Source organism: Artibeus jamaicensis, unplaced genomic scaffold (assembly GCF_021234435.1).
Source record: "Artibeus jamaicensis isolate MK-2021 breed Jamaican fruit bat unplaced genomic scaffold, CSHL_Jam_final contig_391, whole genome shotgun sequence".
Lineage (NCBI taxonomy): Eukaryota > Metazoa > Chordata > Mammalia > Chiroptera > Phyllostomidae > Artibeus > Artibeus jamaicensis.
The window spans coordinates 10594711-10618248 of NW_026521814.1; the positions used below are offsets into that span (position 1 = coordinate 10594711).

Below are 23538 nucleotides of genomic sequence, written 5' to 3' on the forward strand. Positions count from 1 at the left end.
GTTTCTTTTACGGTTACAAATACTCTAGAGACCTGCTTAGGTCTCAATACTTATTTAGTAAAGATTATTCAGACTGTTTTACATTCTGCTCATTTGCAGATTAATGTTAACCGCCCCCCCCCCCCCCCCCAGGTCCTGACCCGGGGCCTCACCTAGAGGTGCAGCTGGCGGTGCTGATGCTGAGGCATCTGCCTTTCAGCCTGCGTGCGAAGGCACAGGCGATGGTGCCCCCTGCAGGGAGACCCAGGCAAAAGGTCAACCTTTTGTCTTTCCTACAAGGGCTGTTTGCTAGCAAGAAGATGGGCTCCTGCGACGTGCACACCTGCAATGTCTTCCTTGGTGTGCTTTTCGGTGACAAAGTACACGTGTCAGGGAGACGCAGTGAGAAAGGAGAAGGCTGTTGAGTTCGTAGAAATCTACAACCAGCTCATGAACAAGAAACAGATTGTCGCTGCGCTTCTGCATTATACTGTGTGGATAACTTTAGATATTTAAGCTACGTGCAAAGTGGCAGGAGTAATATTTACAAGCCATTCATGTCAAGTTTTTAAATAAAAATTTAACACTGAAAAGTGCAAATTAGGGAAAAATCCTTTCTGAAGAGTTCATGTGATAAAAGGAAGTAAGCCACTGGAGTTCTTAAGGGAATGTAATATACTAGAGAATTTTTGAAAGTCTGCGATGTCATAACCCATGTTGTGTCTCCTACTAGAATTGGAAAATTCCTCAGAGGTACTTTACTCTCAATGACTATTGATATATCAGTTCTGGGGATACATTTCTGACTGAATTTGTTGCAGCTGACTTTCTGGAAAAATTATTAGCAGGCTGTTCTTAAATTCTCCCCTCATATTTTATTCTTTTTCTGAGAGGTTATTGATTTTGTTTTCCTGAACACAATTTTATATGGTAATATCTGTGCAGAAGCAATTTGCTACGGTTCAAGGAGCTGGATTCTTAGGGGCATTTGTCTTCATAATGCGATTACAGAGTCACTGAGTTGATCTTCTTAACTTTTGCCTGTTATAGTGCCTCAGATGCATGAGAGGAAAGCAGTGCTTTCTGACTCAGAGACCTGCCCTTGTGTATCTCCCGTAGGTGGCAATGCCCTAAAAATTATTGTCCAGGCGATTTTGAGTGGCTATCTGTATTATTTGAAACTAGTTAGGATTAAATCCAAATCTTATGACCAATGTTGCATACAGAGAGGAAATTACTTTTTTAACGTACCTTAAGCAGTGTTTTAAACCATTGACTGACAGCCTTTTATGAACGAGCCGCCCTGCCCTGAACCAGATGCTGTTTTTACTCTGCTGTGGCTGCAGGAGGCAGCACCACACCAAAAGCGCAGGCTCCACAGCCGCCGAGCAGCGGGCGGAGTCCGACTGCCTCACTCCTTGTGTCTGGGAGGGGGGGGGGGCTGTGCGACTCCACCACTCGGGTCCTCAGTTTCCTCCTCTCTTCAAGGTGGATGGACATGGCAGCATCCCTATTCCAGTTTCCTCCTTAGATGTTATAACTGCCCCTCCTCACTAAAAACCTTAGTGTGTTTTAAAAATTTTCCCCCTTTCTTCTCAAAGCGGATAGTAGTCCTATACAAAGATAACCCTGTCCACAAAAAGACTTGCATGAGATCATTACTAGTAGCTTTATTCATAATGTCCCCAAACTAGAAACAACTCAAATGTCCACCAATAGGAAAATGAATAAGCAAATCAGAGCATCTCCATGCAATGGAAAACTGGTCAAAAGTAAAAGGGGAAAAAAAACTACTGGTCCATGCAACAATTTGGATGAATCTTACAGATGTTATGTTGAAAGAAGGAAGCCAGACATCAGAGAGGGCATGTTGTCCGATGCCTTTCACCCGAAGTTCTAAAACCAGCAATGTGCCTTTATCAGGAGAGAAGTAAATCAGTTACCCCCGAAAGGTGGGTTTTAACAGAAAGGGGCATGAGGGAACTTTGGGGGGAGACAGAAATGTTCTATCTCTTGTTTTGGGTCAAAACTTGTTGAACTGTGCAACAAAATCAAGTGTGTTATTATGTACAAATTATACTTCAATTCAGCTAAAAGACAACTCATCCATCTGTAAAGTGTTTAATTTTCTGATGGTCAGTTTTTGGGCTTCTCAGGATGCGGTGACCATCTGTACTCTGGGAATTGGAACGGCCTTCGGAGAGTCCATCCTGGACAACACACCCCGCCATGCGACCATCGTCACCAGGGAGAGCAGCGAACTGCTCCGCATCGAGCAGAAGGACTTCAAGGCCCTGTGGGAGGTGAGCCCCGAGGCTACTTTGTCAGTTAGTGTGGCTGTGGAAGCAAAAAGGAGTTGCCACCTGGGGAACGGCATTACAGCCAGGCCCTAATGTGTTCTGTGCTGAGCTGGGGAATGAAATTTAATTTCAAAACTTGTTTTTGCAATGAGTGAGTGAAAAAGCCATTTTGACACAAGACATCCTTTTTAAAAAATTTTTTTAATTTAGTGCATGCTCAATTTTCTGTAGTTTGACATACCTTATAATTATTTCTTGAATGACCACAGAGTGTTTTATGTGTTTCCTCCCTCCTATTCCACAGATGTATTCTTAACCAGGGAACAAAATACTTTGACATTTTCTTTTGCATTTTAAAAATCATCACTGACACGTTCCCTGGTAAAGTGGAATGAATGGGGCTAATGTCTGCTTCATTTAAATGCTTTTAAAAATGATGTGCGCCATAATCAGGTGTGGGAAATGAAGGACCCGAAGACGTCCGGTCACTTGCCGACTTCAAAATGCATAGGTGGCACAGCAGTGGATGGACGTCACGGGGCCTGGTGGGTTTGCACTCACCGCTGCTTACCAGCGCCCCTTGGGCCACTGCACTAATTTGTCAGAAGTATGAGAATAAATCATCTCGTATGCAGTAATGGCAAGTGGCCCACCTAGAAAGGCCCTGCTAAGCCTGGCATCTTTCATGCTCATTCCTTTTCAGTTCATCAAGCTTCTGATTTTTAACCTGTGGTTGTTCCTTATCTTTGTCCTGGGCTCAGTGTGTCCCAAGTGTTAACCCATTGAGTTGGCAGGCTCCGCCACTTGTCCCAGTGTGGCAAAGATTTTAAACTTGATCTAAAAAGAATTTTGTGTAATCAAATAGTTTCCTCCAGTGCCAAACAAATGGCGGGTACACTAAGGGGGCGAACCTGCCGGTGAATGAGCGATGCTTTGCCTTGAAAGTCCTGCAAAGCCTTGGAGGGCCTTGGTAGTGAAACCTGTTACTTTTATTCTTGGCAGTAGTGAATAAATTGCAGGGTTACTTGTTTGAAATGTTTCTCTTAGAAACTATTAAAGAGCTCCCACCGTTCAGTAAAGCTCAGAGACAAAAGCTAGTTTTAAGAGAGCAAAGCTGAAGTAGGTTTGCATGAGGTGTGCGTGGAGAGGTTTTCTGTCAATTAAAAGGGACCAAGCTCCAGGCAAATAGGCCAATTTGGGGGGATCTTTCATTTTAAAAGGTAAACTGAAAAATGCTGTTCCAAAAAGGAAATTCAGAAAACTGGTTTAAGAACAAAAAAAGATTTCTACCTGTGATGTGTGTCGTTATCGCTGCTGTTTGTGTGTGACGGCTGATCCAGGTTGCTGAAAATGATGTCGGGGAAACTGATTTAAATTAGGAGCCCTCAGCACTGTCAAGCAAGTTACGGAGAAGTTGATACTTGGGAACATTAAAAAAACTATTTAAAAAAATTTCAAACCTATCAGAAAATCAAAAAGAGTAATACAATAACACTTGTGTACCCGCACTTAGTTCAGCAGCTGTTAACATGCAAGTGTATTTGCTTGGTATTTGTTTTCATGGGACCAGTTAAATGTGAATGACAGGCCCATGACATTTCACCCTAAATATACAGCATGAGTGCCTGAAAAATTAGAATACTCTGCTACACTCTGATAATACCATTATTTCACCTACAACACTAACAATATTCAAACATCACCTAATACCCAGTCTGGAGTTCAGATTTCCCCAGGGGTGCCATAACATCTATTATAGACGTTTGGCCCCCCCAAATCAGGCCTCAGAAAGGAAGCATATATTACATCTGACTGTGATGTCTAAGTCAGTCTCCCCATCTCTCTCCCTCTCTTCCTACCCATCTTCTCTTTCTCTGTCTGTCTGTCTGTCTGTATCTCTCTTTCTCTCTCCATGGCATTGACTAGTTAAAAAGGCCAGGTCGGTTTCTCCCAAATTCAAGAATTGTCTGGTTGTTTTCTCCAGTATCTGTTTTATACCCTTATCCCAGGGATTCCTGTAAATGGAAGTGAAGGCTAAAAACTTGATTGCTTCAAGCCAAATGATTTTGGCAAAAAAACGTTACAGGGGATACCGAGTACATTGGGAAGCTCATAATGTCTGGTTGCCTCACTACTAGTGATCCTGGTCAGATTTATGTTATAATAGTGAGTATAGTTTAGTTTATAAGAGTGAGTATATTATAATAGTGAGTATATTTTGGGGCTGTTTTCCACAGGTATTTCCATTAGAGAAAAACTATTAAATGGCAGTATCGGTATTGAGGGCGGTCCTTGGTATCCAAAATCTTGCCACATGATTTTGCAGCTCCATGGGTCCCATCCCTCATCTTTAACCTCAGAGCATGACTTCTGCTGCCCCTGCCAGTGACTACAGTGAGCAGGAAAGGGTCCACAGAGGTCTTAGTGTGGACTCTTCTTCTGCTGGCGGGGGATGGGAATCAGCATGAGTGAGAGACTAGTCAGGATTTCATTTTATTTGCTTGTTCATGCACCTAAGTACAGGGCTCAAATTAGGTGGTCCATCAGTTTTCTAACTAGGAGAAATCTCTGTTAATCAGAAGTTTATTAATGCGCATGCTCGTGCATACACAGTACATGATAATCCTAAGAAACTGTAAAATTTTAAAGTGTCTTAAATTTTTTTATCCTCACCTGAGGACATGCTTATTGATTTAGAGACAGAGGAAGGGAGTGAGAGAAACATTGATGTGGGAGAAAAACATTGATTGGTTGCCGCTCGTATGTACCCCGACTGGGCACCAAACACCCAATTTGGGCATGTGCCCTGATTGGGAGTCAAACCCACAACCTTTTGGTTTATAGGATGACTCTCCAAACAACTGAGCCGCACTGTTCGGGGCTAAAGAGCTTCTTAAATAGAAAGGATTGAATTACATTTATTCTACTTTTTATTTATTCAGCAAACCCTTGGGGTTCAGACAGAGCAGTGAGAAGACTGACAGGGTGTCACTCTCTCTCAGGGCCGGAGCTTCTGTTCGACTTGGAGGAGACAGAAAACAAACTAGCAAGTCCTTGTCACCGTTTCCGACTGCAACATGTCATTCTCATTAAACAGACTGTATTTCTCTTCTTTGAATGTGGGCTGTCCACTGATGGCGAGTATAGCACTAATCTGCCAATAAAATAGGTGATAACTGAATTCTTTGATTATATCAAATAATAGAGTTTATATTCCAGCTATTCATGATACTGGTAAAAAAAATGTGTTAGCAAACCTGTCAGCCAAATACCAAAAGGGGAAGACTGTGAATGGAGGGACTGCGTAGCTTCAGAATTCAGGCGGGAGCCACGACCTCGGTGAGCCGTAAGGTGGCAGGAAGAAGGCAGTGGAAAGGTCAGCTGCACTGGGCTTCTCCTGTCAGCAAGGGAAGGAGCTCGGAGGTAGGCCAGAGGTTCCGAAGGGTGAAAATTCAGTAACCTAGATCACGGGCCTAAATTTGCACATTCCCCTCCTTTGACTATTTACTTTTAGGGATTGCCATTGTGGGTCAGTGGTGTGGTGAGCAACCTTGTATTTTGCTTTCCGTCCTTACCTATATCCTTGCTGCCACTAAAAGGGGCTGAAGGATAAAACACAATAACCAGGATTCTGGGTTACTTCTTCTCTCTCTGAAAATTACGGTCCCTAATCACTAACAGGTAGCACGGTCTAAAAATAGCTCTTTAATAGGCTGAGCAAATAGTCTATTTCAAATCTTACACTTGAACTTCAGTGTCAACACAAAACTAGGGAATCCTGCTTCCTTTCCTGACCAAGGGCGCATTTTCTCGGCTCCCCACAGGAAGATCCACACTCCTTATGAGGGAACTCCATATGAGATTTTGAATCCTATCTAATTTCATCCCAAACACCTCTGGTTTTATATTGTCTGTTATGTTTTTGGTCAAATTAATAGCATCCAGAATTATTTTTTAAAAATTATTGTCATAAATGTGACCAGAAGAATTATTCAGTAGTCTCTACAAATGCATCCAATAGAAAAAAATATTCCCCAAAACATAACTGAGGTAGCAGCTTGATGCTGTCCTTTGTTCCCTATACCTCTTCCAATAAAAACTATTTTTTTCCTCCTTTTCAATGTTTCAGTTCCCAATTTGCAGTTAGATTTGAGGGTGCTAGGATGTTTCACCTTTAAAGTTAGGTCATATTTTCTTAGATTAAGTGACTTACAGGAAATTTATTGAGAGTTGATCAATAATACTTCCCTCTTTCTACACCTCTTTGATATTAGAACTTAATAAAATATATTAACGATGCTATAAAGCATGTCATTTTTCAGTAGCATCTCGAGAGAGAGAGAGAGGAAGAGGGGGAAGGGGGAAGGAGGAAAGGAAGCAGGAAGAGAGGGAGAAAGAAGATAGTCATGTTTCTGGATTTTATTCAGAGGAAAATTAATTTGAAAGTCTCGGAGTATCATTTGAGTTCTTGAGACAATTGTAATTTAAACTCTTTGACACTAGCGACAGTGTCCAGCCTCAGTGAGGAGGTGAAATAGCAAAGCAGGTAAGTGTGGGCTGGGGAGTTTTAAGCCAGTTATTAATATTTGACCCAGGGTTATGGGTAGTTGTGATTGTTAGTGGCTCTTGGAATAAATAAAGGAGTGATTTACTGTCCAATTCCGTGAATTTCTTGTTAGCACATATAAAAAGATTTCCAAGGGTTAGAACAACAAACAAGGGATTTTTTGGTTTTCTTCCTGACTTTCTGTCTAGTGTGTCTGCATTAGGGTGCTTTCAGCCTTGCAGTGTGTTTGACGTCTTCACAGGGACTGTTTCAATACACGGCATCGAATGAGGAGATGAGTCCAGTGTACTCCAGAAGCCAATTAGAGAGGCACTCTCTAACAAATCCGTGTAAGACGCTACTGAGAGGACCTTGAACTAGTGGTTTCCCACCTGTTTACCTGTGTTTCAACTGCATGAACATCCTTCTGGATAAGAACTTTTCTTTATTTTGAGCCCTGTTTTAACATGTTCATGAACATATTATGTATGTTCATGATAAATTATTTGAAAAATCAAAGACAGCAAATAAAACTACAGTCTTTCAAAATAAAAGCAATATTTTAAATTTGTAGTCTGACCCATGTCAAAATGAAAGCTGTAATTTTTACCCAGAAACTTCTTGGCACACTTGCGATTTTATTTTAACCTGGGCAAACCATTTCACAGAGGATCATTGTTTAGATGTAATGAATTTTTAATTATTATTTTTATTTTTATCTATAATTGACTGTAAGATCATATCAGTCTCAGTGGTACGACATGATGATTCGATGCTTGTATGTACGGAGACTTGATCAACACAGTGAGTCTAGTTGACATCCATCACCACACATGGTTACCATTTGTCTCCAGTGATGAGAACTTGTAAGGTTTTCTCTCTTAGCAATTTTCAAATACACAATGCGTCATCATTAACTGGAGTCACCGTGCGGTACATCCTCATGACTCACTTATTTTATAGCTGGAAGTTTGTCCCTTTTGACCCCCTTCACCCACCGCCGCCCTCCCCTCTCCGTACTGTCCGGCAGCCACCAGTCTGTTTCTCTGGCACAGAAGCGATGCCCAGTGAATAAGCCGATTCCCCAAAAGTGCCTGTGGCCTCGTAACTGTTAACTGACCAAAACCCTGTCTCATGCTCTGTGGGTTATAAAGCTGAACGGGAAAAATAACAAATAGGTTCATGTTTCTGTCTTAGAAAAAGGAGTTGATTTGTAAGCAAGAATATGTCTAGGATCAATGAATATTCTTGAAGAAATGTCTTTACATCTTTCAGGATTTCTAGTGCCTCATTTTCACAGTGCTTTTTTGCCGCAGTTCTACCAGCTGTGTTGGCGGTTGTGGGGCTGAAAAGCTTTTTAATTATTTCTGCCTCTTTGGACTACACAGGGAGAAAAGGCCTTTTCCATTAATGATCGTTCAAGCCACTATGAGAATAGGAATTATTGAAACAACAGAACTTAGTCTTTGCTGATGTGCTTTAAAACCATATTAGAATAATATATCTGTCAGAGGCGTCTGCTCCTGCCTGAATAGGCTTGATGTTCCTATCTGTCTTGGGCTGCCAGAAAAATTAAAGCCATATACTTAAAACGTAATCTCTCAGAACGTAAAAGTCTCAGAAGTCCTTTGGGTGGGTTTTGTTATTTTCTTTGGCATACAAGCAACTCCAGGTTGTTTCACTTTGACGTCACCGTGAGGCTTTGCGGGCGGCCTGGCACTTCAGGTGCAGGCCAGTGGGCCTGGGTGCGGAGCTAGGGCTGCAGGACCCATCGTCCCCAGACAGGCATTCCGCTGCCTGCCTGTTAAGGCACAGGGACCCACCCCTCCTGTGCAGAGCCCAAAGGCTCCGCCCCCTCTCAAGTGAGAAGCCTGTGCTTACTTTTGGGAACTTTGGATCTAGTACCATAGGGTTACTTCCCAGGCCAGAAATTTGCATCTAAAGGCTAAGAAAAATATATCCAAAAATAAACATGAAAGCCAAGATTTCATGCCAGGAACTCCAGCCACACACATCCTGTTGGCTGTCTCCCTTGTCTCTCTCCTCACAGTTCTGATTCTTTTAAACCAGGCGGAAGCCTGCTTCGATGAGTTGGACCTTACGTCTGCGCCAGGGTCCCACTCCTCTGTCCTCAGGTTTTTTTGCGGAGTGACAAACTGATTCAAATCCAGAAAAGGAGTGAAGTTATTAGGAGGGAACTAAAACTGAACAAAGAACATGTGTGTGTGTGTATACGTATGTGTATAGGAAGTCTTTTCCTATTGCTTTTGACTGTCTGCGCTTCCCCGGAGAACCAGCAGCACCAGTTTCCTCTCTGTGGTCTGAGAGCCTCTTAACAGGAATACATACAAGCAGGTAATTGTCGGCGATGAAGATGCATTTTGCTGTCCAAGTAGAGGACAGATTCTCACTGGATGACTGAGAACTTTGAGAGACAAAGAAGGACGTATGCCCTGCAAGGTCAGAGTGTTTTTTTTTTTCTTTAGTGGGGAAACATGATTTGTCACAGTTTGCATTTTGGCCTGAGGAGTTACACTCTAAAGCACCTCTGGCTTCTCCAATTAGGTTCTGCCAGATCTAAATACGCACCACAGCACTGACATAATTTGATTTCATTTTTATTTGTGGTGTGGGGGGGCAGAGTGGCAGCTCATCTTTTTCTGATTGTGAAGGTTATGTTTGTTTACCCTGATGATCTTAAATATGTTTCTAAAAGGTAAAGATAGTTGTTCATATCTAGGCAGAGTTACAATGATCACATTAATATTAAATGTATGTATTTATCTGCAGACATACTTGAATGGCATATATTAAAAATAAATTTTGGGCAAGGAAACAGATTGGAAGTGATGGTATATCACCCTCTGGGCACTCAGTAGGTATCTTGCCTACAGCTTTCAGTCTGTATGAAGTTCTTAGTGTTTATGGGAACTCTGTTACATTATTGATGACTCGAATTCCTACCAGCTCTGCAGCTATGATCTCACTGTTTCTCAGAAGACAATCAGGGGGTCTGAACAGATCGAGGCTCTGCTGGCAGGTGCCAGGAGTGGCCAGATGCTGGAGGCCCGTTGGTAGGTGCTGTAAGCAGCAGCCTTTCCTCCTGAGCTGGAGTGTTCATTTCAGGAATGTGTGTTGGGTACTCAGGCCTTTTAGCAGTTTTTGTTAGTAGAGGTTCTGAAATTCCTCCCGTGGCTGTGTGTTTGCCAGCGTGCTGTTGACACCTCTCCCTCCCCTCTCCCCTGCTTTCATCTTGCAGAGGCACTGTTTACCCTCTCAGCTGACACACAGGGCTGCCTGCCTGCAAAAGAGCTGCTGGACTCAATGTTAATTGATGCCACTTTGAAAATTTCATCCCTAAGAAGCTTCTGTCATATTCATCAAACATACTTGGTTCCCACCCTGTGGAGGTGCAGAATGCACCATGTCTGTCTTTCTGCTTCACAGTCTTGTGGAGAAGACAGACAAGCATCGAGAGCAGTCACCCTGACCTAAGATGAGATGAAAAGCACTGTAAGAAAGATCAGTGTGCTGAAGGACGTATGGGGGTGAGCAGGGGGAGACTCATTTCCACCAGGGAGGGTATCATTTCATCTGAAGACAAAGAGACCTGGTTCTGAATTCTTGCGGCTAACAAGGCTGTTTTTCAGCTTCCTTAAAGGATTGGGGTCAGTTAACCAAATGACAGTGTGGAGGCAGCCTCATCCCAAGGGACTGACCGCACAGAAGAGGCATGGCTTTCTCTCCCTGCATTCGGCCTTGTCCCCCTGGAGGGCCCTGGTGGGTTTGGTTACTGGTCTGTCCGCCTGCCCTCCGAGGGTGTCATGCGTTGTATTTCCAAATGCCCGGATTTGTGTTTTGTTTGCTGTTCAGTCATCATCTGGAGAAATCCGCTCTAAGGTCTTAATGGGTCCCCGAGGCAAAGGCAGTTCTGGCTGGGAAAACTTTAAGAACTTGAGACTTTCAGAAGGAACTCGTGGTGTGCACTGGGGAAATTGTTAAGCTCTTTATGTGTAGGATGCTCTGTGGTCATGGGACTTTCCTGCTCTCATCGGGCCACATTCCATTCTGGGAGGTCTCCAGGCCGCCAAGGAGAGGTTAGGGCACAGTCACCGGGGCAGCGTATCCACACTGAGGAAGGAGCAGCAGGAAATCCTGTGAAAAAGACAGTCTTTCTGAATTCCTGCCGTCTTGCTGTGATTGATCTATCTGACCTGAACGTTTTGAGCTGTCTAGCCCAAGCCAATAAATGCAAGACAGACCTTCTAAAGGTTATTGATGTGGTCAGTGGTCTGGCCTGAAATTCTGCTCTATTCTTGCTTTATTTAACCCAGCTTTGCTGGATGACGGGAAAGCTCTCCAGCTTCCTGAGACATCTCTCAGTAAAATAAATATGCCTTTATTTTAATCCTGCATTTCTGATAACAGTGCTGCAAGTTAATGTCAATCAAATACCCAAGTGCCTGGTGAACTGAAAAACTTAGGGCCCCCCCCCCTTTGGTTTGCAAATTCAAGAAGGCAGAGCCGCCAGTTATGTGACTGGAAAGGAAATGCATAGCACAACAGGTCATATTGTATCAAAACATTATTTCAAAGGCAAGAAGAACTTCTTGGTATCTTTCATCATTTATAGTTATAGTTCTTTTTTTAATTACTTTCAAGACATTTTTTTCTCTCCCCCCCCCCCCCCCCCCCCACTCCACCCCCCCTCCCCCCTCCCCCCTCTTTCAGCCTTTTTATTCTGTTTGCTTGTTTGTTTTATAGTTATAGTTCTTAAAAGTAGTTCTACATTAAAATTACCTGGGAATCTGCTTCAGTTCCCATCTGTGGGCCTTCCCTAGACCAATGAAACCAGAATGGAGCCTGGGCATCTGTAGCTGCTTCTTCTTTTTCTTAAAGTATATTTTATTGATTATGCTATTGCAGTTGTCCCATCTTTTCTCCTGGACTCCCCTCTGCCCAGTACCCTCCTTTTGTCCAGCAGTCCTCCCCCTTAGTTCATGTCCATGGGTTATGCATATATAGTAAGTTCTTTGGCTTCTGCATTTCCTATACCCTGTTCTTAACACCTCGTGTCTATTTTGTACCTACCATTTATGCTTTTTTTAAGAAAAAATATTTTTCAGTTACAACTGACATATAATATTATTTTACTTTCAGGTGTATAACATAGTGATCAGACATTTATATACCTTATGAAGTGACTGCCCCTAAGTTTATATGGAACTAGAAAAGACCTTGAATAGCCCAGGCAACCTTGAGAAAGAAGAACAGAGTTGGAGGTATCACGCTTCCTGATATCTAACTGCACTACAAGGCTAGTGAGCCTAGAAATAAACCTATACCTCTATGGTCAGTTAATCTATGACAAAAGGGAAAAGAATGTACAATGTGATAAAAACAGTCTCTTCAATAAATGGTGTTGGGAAAACTGGACAGACACAACTAGACCACTTCTTAAACATCATATGCAAGAATAAACTCAAAATGGATTAAAGACTTAAATGTAAGAGCTGAAAGCACAAAAGTCTTTGAAGAAAACTGAGGCAGTAAACGCTTGACATTGCTCTTAGCAATATTTTTCCTGTGTATATGTCTCGTTAGTAGCTTCATAAAGCTTCGCAGATGGGCCTGGTGGGCGGCCAGGCTGAAACTCTCGTCTCCCGACAGTGGGCTTCGCTGATCCTCTGTGCTTCTTTGTCCTTGCTGCTTCTGTTCGTAGCTGGTTGGCATCTTTGCCCTGCATTAAGGCTCTATGATTGAATAATGTGTTTTTCCTTACTCATCTGTATTAAATTTTTAGTGTAATTTTTCTTTTTCTCATATAGACATTCTACTTCCAAATTGGGGTCTCTGGCCTGTTTAAATGATAATGGCCATCAGTACTTTAGGGGTAGAGTGAGTGGGGTTTGTTTATTTACTTGCCCATGTGTCCTGGTTATTGAAAGTGTGAGAACAAGGTACGAAATTACCCCACAGTTCTACCATCCCACAGGCACACATTCTCTTAGCTTTCAGAGAAGTGGTGTTGTCACATGCTCCTGAAAAATTTAGAGTGAGATGGAAAGTAATATCTTGGTATTATAATGAAAAGAGTATTGAACTCATGGCCCTCTGGGTTGAGAGCCCCCCCGTTGCCCACACTCTATACTTGGAGAACCACTTCTATGGGATGTATTTCCAGAATAACAGTGACTCATTTGAAGGGAGTGAAAGCTTTGATAATTCTGGATGTATATGATCACATTTATGTTCAGTAGCTTTATTCAGCCATCAGGAGTATTGGAGAATGCCAGTACACCAGCTTTGCTCAGCATGATCATTGTGTATTTTTTCCATTGTAATAGGCACTGTTATCATCATTGTGTTTCTTCGATTACTCCTGGGGTAATTGAGATTTTCTTATGTTTCTTTACTGGTTATATTTTCTCTGTTAGGACATGTTATTCATACACTGGCATTTATTTATCAATCTGTTCGAATGCTTTATTTGATTAAGATCTTAGCCCTTTGTTATGATTTTAGCAAATATCTTTATTTGTATACTTCTCATTTTAAAATAATATTTAATGTATACAAGTTCTAAATGCATTAACTTTACCATAAGTCTGGCTATTTCATGATTTAAAAGCTTTCAACTTTGCCTTATAAAGGTATTATCTTACTTTTTTTTGTAGCTGATTTGAAAAATAATATGGCATAAGTGACAATGTGTCCTGTGGTAATAGAATAACTAACTCAGCCCATTGGCAGGTGGGTCTATGTGTGGAGTCAGGAAAGAGGAGTGGTCCCTGACAGGTGCTCCAGGCTGGGCTCACGAGCCCTGGGGAGCTATGGATCAGCTATGGGGAAAGCCACAAATTTCTCCTATTTTTTTATGTCTGCACATTTTTCTGAAAAGAGGGCACATAACTTTCATCCTCATCTGAAAGGGATATGTTACCCCCCAAAGACAGAGGGACCATTTTCTATAGAGTAAAAAAAAAAGACCAAAAACCTTACCAGACTCTATAACCTGTTCGCCCTTTACACAAGAGAGTGATGAACATTTTCTTCCCTCAGTTTCATGTGCAGAAGTGATGGTGAGAAGGGAGGTAGGAAAATAATTTTCATTGTGGCTTTAAGGGCTTTGACCCTGGTGTGCAGAAAATCTTTATGTAGTGACAAAGAAATCATTAGGAAAAAAAAATTCCAGTTTCAGACTCAAAGAGAAATGCTTTGCAGTAAGAGATGCTACCAAAACCTGTTTTTAAATAAATATTTCTAATATGGATCCGCTGGCCTTTGAGTAGGAACACATTGTAATATCTTGTACCCAATCCCCAAACGATTAAAGTTTAGTAGCAGGTTCTCGTGGAAGTGAGGTGGTGTACTCTCCGTTCCACACCCTCCCCTAGACGGGCCGCAGTTAACACTGCTCAGGAAACCGGCGGGACCCCTCAGACAGGAGCGCTCCTGAAAATTAGCTATAGAACGGCTCCCTATGCAGAGTAGGGATCGCCGTCTTTTTTATTTAAAGAAACATAATTTATTGAGACTAGGTAATGTATGCATTTGGTCAAAAAGTGCAGCAGGGTGTGTGTGTATGTACATGAAAAGTCTGCTTTTCTCCAGCCTCAGCCTCTAACCGTCACCTCCCTTCAACGCTCTGTTATCACCTTCTTCTGTAGAGGGTTTTATATACAGTATTCTCTTTGGTTATTGGATTGACTCCTTTTCTGCAACCTTTTGAGAAAGAAAAAGGTATAGAATTTCTAAAAGAATCACAATCTTCACACAAATTGGCCCCAGCAGACCTACTGGGGTTTAGTTTACTTTCTCCTTTGGCTTTACTATTTTATGAAATATCAACAACTTGAATATCTTATGAGCACTTTATGATATTTTTTACTTTTTATTTTATTTGTTTATTTTTAGAGAGATAAGAAAGAAGGGAGAAAGAGAGGGAAAGAAGTATCAGTGGGTTGCCTCCCACACACCCCCATCTGGGGACCTGGCCCACAATCCAGGCACATGCCCTGACTGGGAATCAAACCAGCAGCCCTTTGGTTTGCAGGCTGGTGTTCAGTCCACTGAGCCACACCAGCCAGGGCTATTTTCTGATGTTTTAAACCTGGGAAACATTATTGCAAAATGTGACTGTGGTTCAAATAGAAAATTTTATCTAAGCATGTAATATCTTTGCAGTATAATTAATTCTATTTTCTTAGTTATTAAGAAGTAGTAAGTTTGTTGAAAATTCAAAGTATTATATATGATTAGTAATACTAAAAGTATAAGAAATAAAAATAATACCTCTTCCAGCTTGAATAGAGACAGTCATATGGCTAAGGGATATCACATTGACATCGTGCTAGTTAATAAAACATGGGGAATTATTTGGGCATTAATTTTCCAAGAAGTTACCACTGTAAATAACCTCTAGATACCCTCCACATTTCCTGAGTTGATGTATATGTCTACTAACCAAGGCAAGCATTTCTTGTGGTGCACATGACCTTGTACTCGTGGCCCTTGAGAGTATGAATATTTATGTTGACAGTGAGCTGTCAGGAGTTGAGTTCATAAAATTGGGTTTGGGTTTTTTAATCTGACATGTTATTCTTGTTTAATTTCGTTGTGCTGACTGCGGCTCTAGTGCTATAAATCAGGGAGACTGTTCGCCCACCATAGAAAAAGAGATGGAATAATAATGTGAAATACTGCCTTTGTTTATTCAAAGTGGTTTTTTTTTTTTTCATTTGGGTACCTGTCTTTTTTTCAGCAGTTAGTTCCCTGGATCTTCCCATTATTTTTCTGTTATTTTTTAAGACAGATCTTAGATGATTTAAGGTAAGAGCATAAAGCTCATATATGTGAAATAAAAGAGTGAAAGGGGTGTGGTAAGAGAAGCCCATTTTTCTAATCCATGAAAGTGGAACCATATATATTCAAATTCAAACAGTACAGGCAAGGCCAAGTACGTAATTTGCAGAGCCTGGTGAAAAATAGAAATGTAAGGTCCCTTGTTAGCCCAGAGAGAACAAGTGTTATTAACAGTACCAAAACATAAAGCTTTTTCCTTCCTTCTATATTCTGTATCTGAACTCATGTTTCTTATTTGCTGTTTAATGTTCTAAGCAGAAAAATAAAAAATTAAATTATTAGCATAAATTTGCTGTTTATATTTCTGTGGTGCAATGCTAATTTTAAATGCAAATAAAAGAACAATTAACTCATATGTGGTGACTCCACATATGTGGAGTCACCAAAATGACATAATTTATGTTTAGCTTCATACATGTATATGTACTTGATTCTTACCAGAATGGTGAAAACTGTGCGTAGAACTAATTGAACTGTACACTTTAGTTCTTGACGCATGCACCTTCTCCCTGAACTTTCCACCTCCAGCTTACAGTTGAGTAAGGAAGGACCGGAAAAGGACCGTGGGTTTCCCTAGCTTTCTTTTCCCTTCATGTCATTACTGGCAGTGTAAGTGGTTGGCTAATCCAGGGAAGTAACATGAATAAGAAAGGATATGATGGACTTTCTTCATCAATACCATGGATTTCTTTGTGTGTTCAGAGCAAGTTCCGATTAGAATAGAATATGGGACCCCCGGGGCTCCCAGCAGCTGGATTTATTCATTGGAGGATGGGACATGCCTACCCTGTACTTGCTGTGAGTGCTGCTGAAGCCCTGTGCTTACCGAGTCCACCAGAACACCGTCCTCACGAGGCAGTGTGAGTGCTGTGTGTGAACAGGGTGTCGAGGAACAGTGAGTGTGCCTGTTGCACTGTCTCCTCTGCTCACACATACGTGATGTGCAGATGGACTTTACTTAAAAAGCACAAGTTCAAAGATAAAATTGTTAAGAATGTCAAGATAGTGACAGCGGGGCATTGAACTGAGTGCACAAGGCACTAGTCTCATGCCCATGAAGCCAGCCCTGAGTGCAGAAGTGCCTGTGGTGCACTCCAGTCACTTTAACCCCATTGGCTGAGTCCCCAGAGAAGTGAATCCGCCTCGCCCAGCCACCTCCCCACTGGCCGCCGCCACCTGAGTGAGCCCAGGTGCCACCAACAGAAGGACTAACAAAGAAGCCCACAGAATTGATAGATATGATACGCACTCATTGTTTTAAGCCACTAAATTTTGGGGTGGTTTGTAATGAGCAACAACTATATAGTTGTATATATTAAAACATATAGTTCATATACTCTCACAAATGGAATTGCGTTATTCATATTGTCTGTATCTTGCTTTTTTCCATGTAGTGTGTCTCAGAGATCCTTCTGTCTCAGTCCATTCCCATTAATCACATTATGCTACAGTGCCTTCCTTTGGCTGGATTAGTGTAATTTATTTAACCTTTTCCTCTATTGATGAGCAAGTGTTGATTTTTGTTCTTATCAATAGAGCTGCAGCCCTGGCTGGTGTGGCTCAGTGGATTGAGTGCTGGCCTGCCAACCAAAGGGTCGCTGGTTTGATTCCCAGTCAGGGCACATGCCTGGGTTGCAGGCTAGGTCCCCAGCTGGGGATGCACAAGAGGCAACCACACACAGATGTTTCTCTCTCTTTCTTTCTCCCTCCCTTTTCTCTCTCTAAAAATAAATTAGTAAAATCTTTTAAAAAACCAGTGCTGCAGTGGACATTCTTGTATGTGTTCATATACTTTTACGGAGTAATTTCTTACCTATGGAATTATAAGGACAGTATATGTAATTTGAAACTGGATGAGTATTTTCTAATTACAGTGCAGAAAGTCTGCCCTGATTTCCACTCCCCGCTACAGTGTCTGAGTAGAGGTATTTTGACAGTGGGCAACTTCAAACTTCAAACGTTTTGCCAGGAAGAAAATGTATCCTACGGTTATTTTGTTCTCCAATCATAAGGGAGGTTAAGCACCATTTAAACTATTTCTTGCCAGTTGTATTTTTTTTGTCTGTGAATGGCTGGTTCATATCCTTTGTCTAGTAGTCTGTTAGGTTGTATGTATAGTTTATAAGATTATAGGAGCACTTTGTAAATTTAAGAAATATGTCTGTTTGGCCAAATGTATTAAAATATATTTTTAAGTTTATTTTTTGAGATATATTTTGTGATCAGTCATTTAGGCCTGGAGAAACACTTCCTGACTTGCCTCATGGTTCTCTTTCTCAAGACATGTCATTCATTAACTTCCCTCCCCCTAATCTCTTTTCCTTGAACTCTGCCCTAGTTGCAAATCCCCAGGGGCATATTACTCTAAAGCAAAACTTTTTAAAAACTATTTTATTTTTTCTTTATTTTTTTTATAGTTTACACGGTTACAGATGTCCCCATTCCCCTCTTCTTCTTTGCCCACCCCCCCTAACCCTCACCCCCTCCCTCTGGCCGTCACCACACTCTTGTCTGCATCTATGTGTAAAGTTGTTTTGACACATTTCTAACAGGGGCAATTTCAAACTTAAAAAATTTTGCCAGGAAGGAAAGGCATCTTACTGCTACTTTGTTTCTCCAATCATGAGTGAGGTCAAGCATCTTTAAAAATATTTCTTGGCAGTTGTATACATATTCTTTGGCTAATCTTTTCACCTTCTTTGTCTACCACTTCTCCTAGAAATTATTTTAATTCATCTATTTAATTTTTTTTCTATTCTCTTGTTGCTGGAGAGATGCTACTTCAGTAAGCTAGTCCCAAATTAGTCAGTTTCTGGATCCGTTTGCTATGAAATGTAGTTCCCAGAAATAATTCATCCTTATCTATTTGCGGGGAAGCTAAAGGAAGAATGCATTTTCAGATTATATCACTGGCTGTTTCTCTTGGCCAGATCAATGGTGAGCCGTTCAGTACTGGGCCCATCATTCTCTTCTCAGATCAGATATTTTTGGGAGATTGCTTTGGCTGTTGAAGCTAAAAACCCTGGATGCAGAGGTGAAGTGATTCCACTTTTGTGACTGGATTATTCCCAGGTGCTCAAAGCATTGACCTTTAGTGGTTCTAGACAAACAGGATATAACCATGTATAACAAAATAGCAGAGGCAGCTTCAAAACCCCAGGGGACGGAGACTGACAGGAGTGTCTGAGACCGGGCGTGTATATGGAGGTACAAGAAGAGAGGTACTCGTAATTAAAACCTTGATCTGGAGTCAGGCTGACATGGTGGTGAGAGGTGCTGGTAACCAGTGGGGGAGATGTCCTTCCAGCAGAGCGTGGAAGCAACGTGCCCCTTGGAAATAGATGTTCATTTGTAAAAAACAAAAAACCAAACAAACACTTTTAACCTCTGTGAGAAATGAGAAGCTCTTCAAGGACTGGTTTTCAATAAAGGGAAATACTCCTCCATTAAACATCAAAAATTTCTCTTGGAAGAAAATTTAAAAATTGTTCCAATTTTTTCTTAGGTAAAATGTTCATTTTGTTTTCCTCTAACATAATATCTATGGCATCCTGATTTTTTCCCTTTATTTTTTAAAATTTAATTGTTGTTCAAGTACAGTTTTCTGTCTTTTACTCCCATCCCAGCCCACCCCCGTGCTCCCCACCTCCCTCCCATTTCCACCCCCCTTAGCTGTTGTCCATGTGTCCTTTATACTAGTTCCTGTGAATCCTTCCCCTTTTCCCCTGAAATTCCCTCCCCTCTCCCCTCTGGTCCCTGTCTGCCTATTCTGTATTTCAGTATCTTTGGTTATATTTTGCATGCTTGTTTGTTTTGTTGTTTAGGTTCCTGTTAAAGGTGAGATCATATGGTATTTGTCTTTCACCACCTGGCTTATTTCAGTCAGCATAATGCTTTCCAGTTCCATCCATGTTGTTGCAAAGGGTAGGAGCTCCTTCTTTCTTTCTGCTGCATAGAATTCCATTGTGTAAATGTACCATAATTTTTTGATCCATTCATTTACTGGTGGGCACCTAGGTTGCTTCCAACTCTTGGCTATTGTAAGTTGTGCTGCTATGAACATTGGGGTGCATAGGTTCTTTGGGATTGGTGTTTCAGGGTTTTTAGGATATACTTCTAGCAGTGGAATTGCTGAGTCAAAAGGCATATTCATTTTTAGTTTTCTGAGAAAATTCCATACTGTTTTCCATAATGGTTGTATCAGTCTGCAATCCCACCAACAGTGAACTAGGGTTCCCTTTTCCCCACAACCTCTCCAGCATTTGTTGTTTGTTGCTTTGTTTATGATAGCCATCCTGACTGGCTATCTCAGGTGTAAAGTGGTATCTCATTGTGGTTTTAATTTGCATCTCTCTGATAGCTAGCAATAGCTAGATATTGAGCATCTTTTCATGTGTTTCTGGATTCTCTCTCTGTCCTCCTTGGAGAAGTGTCTGTTCAAATCCTTTTATGGCATCCTGATTTTATTCTGGGCTTCCTTTTACTGGTGTCCTCAGAGGCCTCCCAGCTGTGTGGGGGGTTTTGCCCCACACTAAATAACGCCGATATGGTACAGAATCTGTAGTTTTTTTGTTTTCCCCTTGCTCCAAGTTGCCAGCTCTGACTTGTCATTGAAGTCCATACTCTTGCCTCTACTTACCTCTTCTTTGCTCCCACTGGTGCGTTTTCTCTGTTGAATGTTGGGGAACAGTGTAGCCCCCCGTTTTAGCATGGTGTCCAAAGTAGGAGCGAATAGGCCCTGAAAAAGTGAGTGTGCACCTTGTCGTGGTGTCATCTGCCCACTGTGATATGTGAAGTAAATGCCGCATTCATTTGGGGAGTTTAGGCGACCTACTTGCAGCTATTAATTGTGTTCAGATTGTTTGGGAGATTTGCACAGGAGACCTCTGGTAGTGGTGTGTTGCTAAGTGATTTAAATCTTTATAAAACATCACTTCTAAATTGTTCATCAGACTACAAACATATTTCATAACTTGCAAGTTCATGAACAAATAAGGGGGTGGTTTCCGTGGTGGAAGGCATATGGCTTGGTTGTCAGACAGGCTTGTGTCTGAGTTATATTTTACTGCTTTCAGGCTGTGTGATGTTGGGCAAGAGGTGTGTACTCCAGTTCTCTCACCTATAAAATGGGGTAAAATATAGTTTGCATGGTTGTAGAGTGTCTGAGAGTCTAGCACATGGATAAACATTGAGAGAAAGAATTTAATTATAATTATATATGTAAATATATAACTTGATACTACCTTAAACATGTTTTATAAGTGTGTATCATTAGAATACATTCTCAGTGTTCATGGTAAATGAATATCAACTTTATTGCTATATAAATAAATATACAATTATAAATGGCTAAAAAATACCCATGCAATTATAAAATAAAGTCTCTTCATCATCCACTCCAATTCAGAAGTCACATGCTCGGTGGCAGTGGAAGATTGGGGTCCCTAAAGAGCAGGCCGGTTTTTTATTCCTCCTAAGTGTTCATTCTGAGATTGGGATGTGTGTTTAGGGCTGGAGGGGTTGAGGTTGTGCATAACTTTCCTGGCCTCGAATTAGAGTGATATTTCTGGCCACTCCAGTCCTTCTGAGTGAAAGTGGGAAGTAGGGCCTGACCCATGGTAGTAGAAATATACTCTCCATGCAATTAAAGATGTCATATCCTGGTGTAGATTCAAGCTTATTTTGAAAAAAAATGCAAATTGGTAAATAGCAGACAATCTTGGCAACAAAGATTTTTCACAATAACATTCTTGGGGTGCCAAAACCTTCTCATGTAAGGACGTGTGTGCCTACATGAATATGTGCAAAACACACCCACTTCTGCCTACCTGCATTCAGTTCTGTGTCAATGAATATCAGTTCCAAGAGATGTGCCAGAGTAAACTGAAGGGGGCTCAGGTCTCTGTGCTTTGAGGTTAGAGGTTTGATATAGAGGGAATAGGGTGGGTGTAACAGGGTCTTGGTTGTAGCTTTTTCCTATGATTACTCAGATGTGAGATGCTAGTGTAAACTCATAGCCCCAACCTTCCTTTCTGATGGTGTTTAAACATGCTCTGTTTGGGTGTTGCCAGGTAGATGAGAATAATAACACTGCTTGGGTAAGGAGGGTATGGTCCCGAGGCGTGGCGTCCTTTTGACTTCCTCCCCCGAAAGGAGCACTTCCTGCTTTCCAGCTGGATGGTGAGTCATGTGGAGGGACGGGAGGATGTGACACAGGACATCAGTCAGGCCATAATTATTTGAATGACATGGATGACAAATCTGCATTCTGCACATATCCCGTCCAGGTAAAGCCAGGAAATGCAAGAATGACTTGAAATAGCTCGTGGCTACGTGGCAGCATCTTTGGTGCTAGTCATTTAGTGCTTTCAACATCCAAAAGTGTCACAATCAAGTAGGAATGTTTACCTGCAGTCTCAGTGCAAATCTGAATGTTCTGGTGCTTGTTTCTATTTCTTGTGATTTCTGGCAACTGGGAAGCATTTTTAAAGTTAATTCTGAGTGAGGGATTCATGATATGTGCTTGGGATAGACCTGTGTATGGCACATAGAAATGTGGTAGGGAAACTATCATGCAAGAAATCTCCCTGGGGAACGTAGGGGAGATGGCTCACCTTGTGTATTAAATTGCATTCCAATATAAGCACCAGCATTCGTTACATGTCAAGGACCATGTTAAATACTTACATGTATTACTTTGTTTAATCCCAGCCATTACCTTTATGAGCTAATAATAATGCACATAAAATTAGCTGTGTGCCTAATGCTTTCTGTAGGCTTGTCATTATGTTAATCAAGTACCGTATATATGTTGTCCCATTTAATCTTCCTAACAATTCTGGCCAGTAGGGACTATTATTCTATTTTATAAACAAAAAACACTGAGACTCGGAGAAATTAAGAAACTTGCCCATGGCTAGATGGCTAGTCAAGTGAAGGAGTTAGGATCGAAACTGGTCTTGCCTGACTTGAAACTTCATAATATGTATCATGCTGTTGCTCTCTCTTACTGTACCGTGATGGAGTGATGTCCACATAAAGCGGCCAATCAACTAAATAAACAAACCAATGAGGAGATAAGCCATTAAAAACCCCACTTTCAACCTCCTTTAATGGAACATATGTGAGAAAAAAATTTTATGTTCACTTGGAGCCTAAATATGGAGTAGTACTCCATTCTCACCAACACATATGAAGAAATCAGAATCTGTAACATGGAGTTAAGTTCAACAAAGGTGAAATGCCTGCTGTGTTAGTCATGCTTCTTGTAACGCCCTGAGGTGAACATTGAGCTACTTAAGAAAAAAAAATCCTCTTACATAAGAAAGCTACTGTTCTTATTTTAGCCCATCATATTAGTACATATCATTTCTTAGAAGAAGTGGCCTGTTAGAGGGTCTTTCCTCTGGTTTTCTGAGAGATGAGATGTATTTTTTTCCTCTGTACAAATCATAATGTGAAAGAACATCCTAAAAACTATCTTTCTTCCCCATTTCAACCTCAGCACACTTCATAGGGAGGTCAGAGTCATGGTAACAACCCCTCATATCAAGATGATCAAGTAATTCACCTCTAAATGCTATGCTATGGAAATCCGGGTAAAAGATAATCTACCATTTCCTATCTTCATTTTCCCTACAATTTGTTTTCATTCTAAAGTTTCTGACTTGGAGAAAAATGAAGATATTGTATGAGCCAGCTCTCAGATATTTAATTTATGAGTAAAAGGAAAAAAGAATCCAGAGGCAGCTCTGTCTAAGAAAATCTCACGTGTGGTGTAAAGTGAATACTTATATAAACTTAAGGTCTTTCTAGGTGTGCTGGTGGGGTTCCATGTTTAGCTCTTCT

The 23538-nt window shown here is 41.3% G+C and overlaps 1 protein-coding gene across 7 annotated transcripts in view; it reads left to right on the forward strand.

Annotated features, from left to right (window-relative positions):
* RAPGEF4 (Rap guanine nucleotide exchange factor 4) overlaps positions 1-23538 on the forward strand; it is a 286117-nt gene that overhangs the window by 57109 nt on the left and 205470 nt on the right. For 4 of the 7 annotated variants that reach the window (XM_053665181.1, XM_053665182.1, XM_053665184.1 and 1 more), the window contains one exon: positions 2136-2282. In XM_053665181.1, the coding sequence (XP_053521156.1) occupies positions 2136-2282 (147 nt within the window). Of the gene's footprint in view, positions 1-2135; positions 2283-8769; positions 9286-23538 lie in introns of those variants that run through there. The other 3 variants (XM_053665186.1, XM_053665192.1, XM_053665196.1) reach the window with 3 other exon arrangements.